This window comes from Trachemys scripta, chromosome 24, assembly GCF_013100865.1.
Source record: "Trachemys scripta elegans isolate TJP31775 chromosome 24, CAS_Tse_1.0, whole genome shotgun sequence".
Lineage (NCBI taxonomy): Eukaryota > Metazoa > Chordata > Testudines > Emydidae > Trachemys > Trachemys scripta.
This window is the reverse complement of record NC_048321.1, coordinates 6,986,434-6,996,064: the sequence shown is the minus strand read 5'-3', so window position 1 is coordinate 6,996,064 and position 9,631 is coordinate 6,986,434. Positions and strand designations below refer to the sequence as shown.

The 9,631-nt window shown below is 48.3% G+C and overlaps 1 protein-coding gene across 3 annotated transcripts in view; it reads right to left on the bottom strand.

Moving 5' to 3' along the window:
* Positions 1 to 296: 296 nt before the first annotated feature.
* The window catches only part of ARNT (aryl hydrocarbon receptor nuclear translocator), a 32,307-nt gene continuing 22,972 nt past the window's right edge, over positions 297 to 9,631 (bottom strand). For 2 of the 3 annotated variants that reach the window (XM_034756321.1, XM_034756322.1), the window contains 8 exons: positions 9,513 to 9,623; positions 8,879 to 8,954; positions 8,178 to 8,301; positions 7,388 to 7,487; positions 6,555 to 6,705; positions 5,561 to 5,720; positions 4,771 to 4,919; positions 297 to 3,982 (listed from right to left, as the gene is read on the bottom strand). In XM_034756321.1, coding sequence (XP_034612212.1) covers positions 3,893 to 3,982; positions 4,771 to 4,919; positions 5,561 to 5,720; positions 6,555 to 6,705; positions 7,388 to 7,487; positions 8,178 to 8,301; positions 8,879 to 8,954; positions 9,513 to 9,623 — 961 coding nt within the window. In that variant the 3' untranslated portion in view covers positions 297 to 3,892. Of the gene's footprint in view, positions 3,983 to 4,770; positions 4,981 to 5,560; positions 5,721 to 6,554; positions 6,706 to 7,387; positions 7,488 to 8,177; positions 8,302 to 8,878; positions 8,955 to 9,512; positions 9,624 to 9,631 lie in introns of those variants that run through there. The other variant, XM_034756323.1, reaches the window with a different exon arrangement.

Genomic DNA, 9,631 nt, shown 5'->3' with positions numbered 1-9,631 from the left:
GGGGTTCCCCAAGTGTGTTACATGTACCCCTGGAAGTACGCGAGACATCTCTGGGGGTCCGTGGGAGAAATTGTGGATTTTATTTATTGCATTTTCATACCAGGCGACTCAGATGAAGCTTTAAAACTGTGGGAATTTGTTATATAAAATACGGCAGTTAATTTAACTTCAAGATGTACCAATGAGAACACAGATGCTGACGTACAGAGCCCTCACCTCCAATCACGATACAGTGTGGGTTCAGTTGCTTAGCAACTGTCCAATCTGAGCTCGGAACTTAGGATGGGTTTTTTTCAGTTGTGTGTGTCGCACCATGACTATATCTGTAAGTAACGGTGAAATATGGACAGATGGCTCAAGACAGGTAGTGTTAAGAACAAAGTATCAGTGCCGAGAAGGGTAGGGGTTTACAGGCAGCTGGTAGATCTGAAGAGGGTAGGCAATAAGAAAAGTTTGGGAACCTCCAGTCTAGTGGATGGCGAGGGCGCTGTCTGAATCCCACTGCATTAAGGTGCCATGAGCTAGGAGCCCGGTGTAGGTTCTGGGACTCTCGTCCCACACAACAGCACCGAGTCAGTGACATGTGTCCTTTTGTCCCCTGCGGACAACACACAACGAAAGGGCTCACGACTGAGCAACAAGAGTGGGGGCAACGCTGCCTCCATGGGAAAATGGTCCCCCCAGGTCAGGGCTGAGGGGGCTCAAGCCATCATGGTGGCAAGTTTCCCTTGGCAAGGGCCATCATCTCGGCTTAAGAGCCAAGTTCTCCCCCTTGCTGGTAGCAGCCCAGCTAAGAAACAAACAAACCTGGTCACCCAGGAGTTATGAATGTGATGGTGGAGAAGGTCGTTACCCAGCTAGCAGGAGCTCGTCTGGCCATGCATGTGCCCTGCTCTCTGCCAGAGAGATGGGAAATTCAGACCACCACTGGAGAGAACTGACTGCAGAAAACAATGCCAAGCAACTGACCTTGTTAAGTATTCTCCCACCCCCCGCAAGCCCCAGGAAAGATTCTAGCGGTAGAATGAAAAAAGGTTGAGTTTCTCTTCAATATCGCGTTACAATAGTGTGCGTACAGTACATGATTTCTGTAGGAACAGGTTTTTTCCTTATGGCCATATAGTTTCAGAGCATTTGTCAACAGGTTCATTCTGATTTTCAAGGCTAGAGCTGCCTTCACCTTTATGAGACTGGTAACGTGACTACAGCTTTACCATTCGGGAGATGTCACAGACACAGTTCTAGTCATTTTCACACGCATGCTTCTGCCATCCTGTTGATACAAGTTAACTCACAAGCCCTGCAAATTAACTCACAAGCAGACACTGCCATACTGAGTAGAAATACCTGGGAGAGTTAACACATTACAACTTTACGAAACAGATTTGCTCTAAGCCTGAGAAAACCCCATGGCTCCACAGCCAAAGAGCTAGTGATAAAGTTATTTGGAACATGGTGAACTGCCAGAGCTGAAGAGAAGAGCCGAATGCAGTTACTGCTGTTAGCTCAGCTCAACACCCTTATAATCCACCCAGCAGAGAGCAGATTAAGTATATGGGTAAAATTTTCAAAAGCTCATAAGTGATTTAGAAGCTTAAGTCCCATTTTTAAAAGCGACTGTTTGAATCACTTTTGAAACGGGACTTCAGATTTTTTGAAGATTTGACCAAGGTCACTAGTGTCTGAACACTGTTTTAACAACGAAAGCATGAGAATACAGTATAGGTTTGGTTCTTCTAATCCTAGTGTCAATATCATCTCTGGCAGGGTACAGAAAATATTGAAACGTCTCACCGCACTTTACAACAGTTATTCACACACACGTGTTTTGCTCCAATACTTCCACAGATAGAGGTTACCTGCCCTACAAGTCTAGGAAATCTGCTCTTTGGAGGGTATGTGTGAGCTGCCAAAGGTTTCCCCCTCAACACTGCTCCACCCTCACCCGCCCCAAGATCTACTAGTCCGACAAAGACCACACCCTTCCTTTTGACAATCTTGCCATTAGAGCTAGGCAAAATTATTTGCACAAACTATGAAAAATGCAGATTCTGTACCAATTAAACTTTGAATTTGCATTCAGTTCTCTGTTTTGTTTATAAAAAAATTCAATGTCTTATTTCATTTTATTTAAAAGGTTGAAATATTAGTTCGAAAGAACTTAGTTTCAAAATTTCCTTTTTTTGTTTTTAAATTCAGAAGCTTGAAAATGCTCACAAATCGAAATGAAATGGTAAATTTGACCCAGCCAAATTTCTTCTTTACTTTTGCAAAATTGCCAACCAGTGGAAATTCCATTATTTGTCTAGCTCTGACCTTACTGGCTGAAGGATGGTCACCCCAGGGCATTCCAGGAGGTCAGCATCCCTAATCTCACTTAACGTGGAGCAGCGTGCATGCTTTAAAGGAACAAGACCAGCTTCCAACAGATTTAATCCTGAAGAAAAACAGATTTCCCTTTTCAGGAAAGATTCTGGTTTTTCCACCACAGCGTTGGAGAGTTAGTTTCCAAGTGTTGAACCCCACAGCAGACAGATCTACTTACTGAATGCAAGCAGCAAACTCTTGCCATGGGTACTGGTTTCACCATCGCTTTTTAAAAAACAGGGCCAGGAGGGAGCATGAAGTTTGCCACAAGTTTTTCCAGGGAAGGTGCCAGAAAATTTGAACACAAGGCTTGAATCTTGAAGTTAAATACCTGTCTCGCTCTCCTCCATTTTGTATTTTGGCAATAGATCAGCACCTGGCAGTAAGAAGTTCTTTAAGGGATCAGTGAACGTCAGACTGGAGCTTGCCATTCTGATAGCTGAGTGAAGAGCACAACTCTTGGAAAACCCAGATTCCTTACCCAGAAGCGAGAGAGGCAGAAGAGTGTTTCCAACAGGAGCTGGGCCTACAACTCAGAAATGGAGATGGTGGGAAAGGAGATAAAAATGGTAAAGTTGCACTAAAAGTGCCATGTTAGTCTCAATAGATACACTCACTGAAAACCCGTTTAACACTGGTTTATGGCAGCACTGAAGCCATCAGTTGTGGACTGGTGCATCTAGAAAGCAAAGCTACATATGATTATTTAACACTTTATGGCTCATTATTTTCCCATCTTTAAGTGAATGAAAAATCCCCAAGTTTATAGGTCATGCTAACTAAAATACCCATATTAATTGCACTGTTTATGGAAGAGAGATGGGATTTCAAACAAACACGTTCTTCCAAAGCTAAGCTCCCGTGAACATGGAAGCTTCTCAAACACACCCCGATCACAAGCCGGGGAGCCCGTAATAACTCTACTCTTTCCTCTCCAGAGAGATGACACAAAAGCTTCCTTGCTGAGGAGATCTGCAGTTCCAATGAGAACGGCTGGGTAAGCCAAGAAGGATTTGTAATCCCCAGCGTGTGTTAACCCTTTATACCTCGATCCTAGGGTAACATTTGAGAAAGGGTTCCAACATTTAAGCCGTTACAATAAGTCTTTAAAAAGTCACGGTACAGAAGACTGACATTTTTAATAAGCACCTCATGAACTTTGGGAGGTGCTTGCTGAAGGATCCAGGAGTCTCTCCTCCCAACCCAGTGCACGAAGTAAGCCTCTTGCGTGCATCCCGCAGTCTGGGAGTTTCCCTCCTGCACTCTCCAATGCTTCATGAGTCCTGACGCTGCCCGATGAACAATCCCACGCGTCGTGCACGCAGGGCTGGCAGCATCGCAGAGACCTCGCCTCCTCCTTCGGGACAAGCTGTCCATTCTGGATTCTTGGTTGGAAGTTTCCACCTCCAGGAAGTAGGAAGTGTTTAGAAAGTTCAGGGGGTCTGAGAAAAAAGACTTAGGTGCTTTTTCCTTTACACATCGATATTTATATAAAATTCGTGAGGAGGGTTTCGTTTTTTTTATTTTATTCTGAAAAGGCAGGGAACATATTCAAGTCTGGGAATTCTTCATTGCTATAGTTGGTTCCCTGGTCTCCCAGCATTGACAGCATGTCCTGGAAGAACAAAATAAGTTTTGTAACTGTCCTGTAGTCGCATGTAGGAGCTGGAACCCCCGTCATGGACTAAGGCCCCATTGTGCTAGGCGTTGTACAAAAACAGAACAGATACTCCCTTCCCCAAAGAGCTTACAGTCTAAAGAGTCCTGCAAACACATTCCAACTGCCTTTCATAGTCTAGATACAAGCTATATTTCTCATACGATCAGTGACTAACTGTAGCTACACGCCCCTGGGTGAACAGGGGGGCTGAAACTGACAACCGGACCCTGTGGAGTGCACGATGCAGTCATTATGGGGCTGTCCTTAGTTTTGAAAACCCAACTGTTCCCTCTCTCCACAGAACAGGCCCAGCTCAGGCAGCAACACGAGCTCTGCACAGAGCCCCGCCAGGAGGCCTTAGCCCAGTTATGGACAAAACGCCTCAGAGGGGAGGTCAGTCTGCGGCCACTTTTGTACCTCCGAGACTGATGAGTGATGATTCAAGACGATTCTGGTGGTGCTGGGTGAAGTGGACTCCTGTCCACTGGAACAAGTCAGGCCCCGCTGGGCTCCCAAACTCAGCCAGTTTCAAACCAGCTACCTAATAGAAGTGAACAGCTCCAGATCCCTTGACCAGTTCCTCCCCAGTGATCCAGCCCCACTTGGGATTATTACAGCTTTCACATCACACTGTCCAAGGAGCTTGCACTCTAGCCAACTTCCTGCGCTTTTGTAAACCAAGCCCATACGTTCCCCCAGGATTTACAGCCCTCCCTCAACAGGTTACGAAAACGTCATCTTACTGGGAAGACCTCAGGCTGGCTTGGCTGCTGCTGGACGTGCTGCTCCCCAGAGCTCCGCCCGTGGTGCTGTCCTGGCCACTGAGGCCACATGCCAACTCCCTCCGCTGTCCGTGTCTGGAACTGGGCTGGGGTCTGCCCGCTTTCAGTGGCTGTTCAACAGAGTAACAAGGTCAGCGAGTTGTGTCCACAGAAGAGTCTCTACCCAAGAGCCTTTAAGGGTCAGTAAACACAAGCACTGGCTGGTCAATGGTATTGCATCAGGCGGACAACTTAGTACGGTAATAACGCGGAGGGGGCTTCCAGGGCCCAGCCACTTAACAGCAAAGGAAATCTGATCTTGCAATATGAAGGATCCATCCCTGATATTGTCCAACCAGCTCTGGACTGAATTTCTGGCAAGGTCAGGACAATGGGATTCGAGTGGCTCCTTCCAACTCTAACCAACCTGTGAATTTTTAGGAGTCACTTCTTCCCCTCCCCCCCCCACCCACCCATGCTGCAGTGGTTTGGAGTCTCTTCGGTTTGCGTCACCCCTTGCTCAACAAGGACAGCTGGGGGAGAGGAGAGGCAGGAATTCAGGTTTAGAACTGACACTAGTAGAGCATCCATGACATTTTTACAAAAAAACAGACAAAGGACGTGGGGTGATGCATCTGCCCCAAATTTAGCCCTAACCCTATCTTGAAGCACAAATCCAAACAAGCCTCTTTTTAAAGGAGATTTTTATCCTGGCCCCACCGCCACAGCAAGATCCTACGTATATTCCTTGTGCGACATGAATGACACTTACCAAAGCCTGTGCCGCGGCTGGCGAGGGCTGGATAAGCAGCCCTGCCCGGGGAGGCTGTGGAACCAGGTGTTGACATGGGGCTGAAGGAGGAAGGGGTGCCTTGGAAACTCCCCATTCCAAATGAAGGGGACCGAGTCTTTGCGGTCTGGGAAGGCACTTGCTAGAACGGCAACGAGAGAGAAGGAAACGCTGTATTTATTCTGCTCTAAATCTGAAAACGGCGCAGGGTGCTGGACTGACCCAGCTCCGGTGAGTGACGTTCCCTAGCTACAAAGAAGGTACAGCAGGTGCATTGCAAGCTTCGCCCTGCCAATCTGCCCCACCCCGGCATCTGGAGGAACTCTCTCTATACCTGAGCGCCTTCCAGTCATGCATTCAGCAACACATCTGTTCTCTCCCCAGACGGAGAAGGATGTACAGTGAAGTGCCTTGGTTTAGTGGGGGATTTCTTTTGGCTTTTATAAATATACCTGTTGCTATGCATTTATCTAACAGGAAAGGCCAGGTCAGAGAAATGCACCTTGCCCTTGGTGTGGAAGGAGGGGAGCTTTAGGATGGGCCTTTGTTCCTGGGGGAGTTCATTCTCGTCTGGGACCGGCCCCTGCGGACGTTCTGTCTCCTGCCCAGACGAGCTCTACTCTTATTGCTGATTGTGCCAGAGGGGCCCCGGTTCGGCACAATGATCGAGCAATTGTTTTCAGGGTGGAGGTGGAGAAACGATCTGGACCAATTCACCCAAAAGCAGCTGCTGGGATTTCAGCTATTAAGGGATGGCGATCGCTGTCAAACTGGAGTTGCTGAATGCATCCACCACCACCTACTCCATGTGCCAGGGAAATTTCTCCCCTTTGCTATTCAGAAGTCAACCCCGTCAGAGCACTTTAATATTACATGCTGCTAACGAAAGAGCAATTCTCATGACGGCAAGGTGTGTGTTTGTTTGCAAACCTGTATCCCTGGGAAAAGGCTCCCTGGGCATTCTGAGAAATGTTACCTGTGCCGTGAACGACGGTCGCGTCGCTGACACCCAGTTGGTTGCAGTGACTGGCGTGGTATTGGAGTGGCGAGAAATCTGTGCTAAAATCTGGCCTGCTGAAGCAGGCTGCTGCTGGATGATGTTGACAGGGGGGGCCATGCTACTGCTCCTAGAATAGAAGAGAACAGGCTTTAAAGAGTTAGCCCAGATCTAACAATTGCCATTAGATGTGCCTTAGGAGGCATTACCAGCATAGGCAGACAGGTACGATGCAGCTGGAGGTAATCTACAATGCCCACACAACTTCTATACCTCAATTACAAAACAAGAGCGCGTGCTGGGCTGGGACGCTAGCCCAACTTGGAGATGATGTTGACGGAGCATGCACGTCTGCCGATGCGGTCTGTCCATTTGTAGTCATATTCCCACCAGCGTCTAGCTACTGTCTGGCAGGCAATTAATATAAGCAAACATGCAAAACCAAATGGCTTCAATGAACGAAAAGACAATGGCGTCTGAGTACTAGGAACACCCTGGCACGTGTTTCTTAGGGGTTTGGTTTAAACTTGCATTTTAAGAACTGCAGGCATATTCCATTGTGATATGATCCAGCACTTGCAACAAAACAGTCAATTCTGGTGCATTGGGAGTCCCCTTTAGCGCAACAGTCTGTTCATTCTGGATGGTTATTACAGTCCAATTATCTTTCAGCAGCAGCCAGACACCACAAAGCACTGTCACCCTTCGTTTCTTCTGTTGCCCCTCCAGAAAACTAAGCCTGGACAGACAGAGCAGAAAGAGAAAGATACAATTCACAGCAAACCGACCCCAGTCCAGCGCACCAGCTTCACCTGAAACTTTCGGTGGGCCGCGCAGGAGTGAAAGTGTTTCCCTGGGGGAAGAGCGGCTGATTGGCCGGTACTGTGCTAGCAGGAATGGCTTTGCTCGGATCTGTGAAAGGAAGGCAAACAGGTTAGAGCCCACGACAAGGCAATGCTGATGGAGGGAGGCCAAGACAAAGGCTGTTCGCAAGGGAGCTAAACGCCTGAACTCTCCATGTCAAGTTTGATTCTTTGGCTTAAACGGCTTGGCTAGATAAGGGACAGTCTTGTTACAGACATTACCCAGAGACAGCCCGCAGATGGTTCCTTAACAGCTTATTAATTTGATTTCCTCTCAATTTTCTAATAAGCTTTGCCTTAAGATCTTTTCGGGGCTTAGGACATTCACTGTTGTCTGTTCTGAGTCACGGAAAACAAATCTGCTCTCTGGGGATAGGCAGAAGGGGTTGTGAGGAGATCCCAGACCTGGGACACTTGGCCCAAGGCATAGGGCAAAAAGACTGCCCCTGCCCTCCCGAAGCGTTGCCAAGATGCTGACTGCAGTGAGGAAGGCACTGCTGGGAAGGCAGCAACCGGGGGAAAGGTCAGAGGCAGACTGGTGGGTGAGTGGGATGCCAGACACATTCCTGTTCTGCAAAAGAAGGGACTGCTCTCTCCACTGCCACTTCAGCCCCTGTCCCTAGCACTAGGTCCATTTAAACAGAACAAGTGAGGATACCAAGCCAGGACTAAGATCGAGGAACAGAGTCAACTGAACCTCTAGGCTAACTCAGCAATCTCTGCACACCATGATCCCTACCTGTATTGATACCGGAGTAGATTTCACTGAACCGCGGGTCCCTCTCCTGACTAAACAGAGCCTCCGTTTTTTCCAGTGGCTTGCTGCGTTCTGGGCCAGCAGCAGTCACGGGCTGGACAGCAACCTGGATCACAGGAGGGAGATATAAGCACAAGCAACCAGCGGGTAAAACAGAGGGCAAAGGCAGGTTGCCTATGAGATTACAGAGGAAGCCACTTAGGAACCTACTGCCTATGATAAAGAGCAGAGGGCATTTGTTGCCTGGCTTTTTACATACACCTTGGTCTGCAAGGTGCTTTAGCGCAGACTCAGTGTCCACTTGGATTGGTCCAGACTGATGGTGCTGAGCGTACTGATGGCTCAAAAATAGGGGGTGCACAGAGGCGGTTCTCGGGGGGATATGGGCACCCCAAGCAGAGGGACTGAGCACCGGTGCACTCAGAATTCTGGAGGCAGCTTTGCCCTGCCCTGCAGGAGAGACTGTGCCAGCACACCTGATGGAGAGATGAGGGCATCACTCATGCAGGGCAAGTGGCAGGCCCAACTCTGTCCTCTCAGAAAGTCACAACATGGGCTCTAGTGAAACCCAGCAACTCAGACTCCCAAGCGGTGGCCTCAAGTGACTGCTCTATGGGCCAGTTTTCATCTACAGTCAGGAACGGATCACAACACACAGACCATCAAGATCCCTGTTGATTTACCTGCGAGTGGTCATAACCAGACAGACTCTCTCTTCCTGGGACCACTTCCAGCGCAGTCTGTTGGGGCTGCTGCTGCCTAAAATAGACCGTGAATGTAATAAGAACTGGGTCTTGCTAAAAACAACTGAGCCCTGACCCGCCGGCAGCCAGGAATTTGAGTGTCTCTACAAAAGCAAGCAGGACTGCTACAGTACAACTGGAGATTCTGCCTCTGCTCAAGCCCCATCAGAAAACCCCAATATTTTCCAGCACGACCAGATTAAGACTCCACCCTGCAAAAGGAAGTTTCTGCGACAGAGGCTCACAAGCATCAACCATTCAACTCTCTTGTAAGCAATCAATCTCCTGCGTGGCCCATTGGACTCCAGCAGATCAGCTATTCTTCTTTTCCGCTCATTTAAAAATTAATTACCAGTTCAGCATTAGCCCTGCTACTTAACTAGGTCGGCTGATTGCTGTAATAAATATTTTGGAGCTCTTGACTCAGACCTTTAACCCTAGAGTGTCTGTTCCTTTGGCAAAGAGCAAAGTAGGGGCGAGACGAGAGAACTGACAGGTCTATAAAAACAAGGTGGCCGGGTAGGGGAAGAGAGAGGAGATGACCAAAGTTAAAGGCACGGTAGAATCCTCTCACCTTGATGCCAGCTGAGCTGTGCCCATGTCCAGGGGGAGGCTGACATTCTGTCCTTGCTGTGGCCGCTGCATCGAGTTAGACACAGCAGGCCGAGACTCCTGGCTTGAGTTCCTTAATGT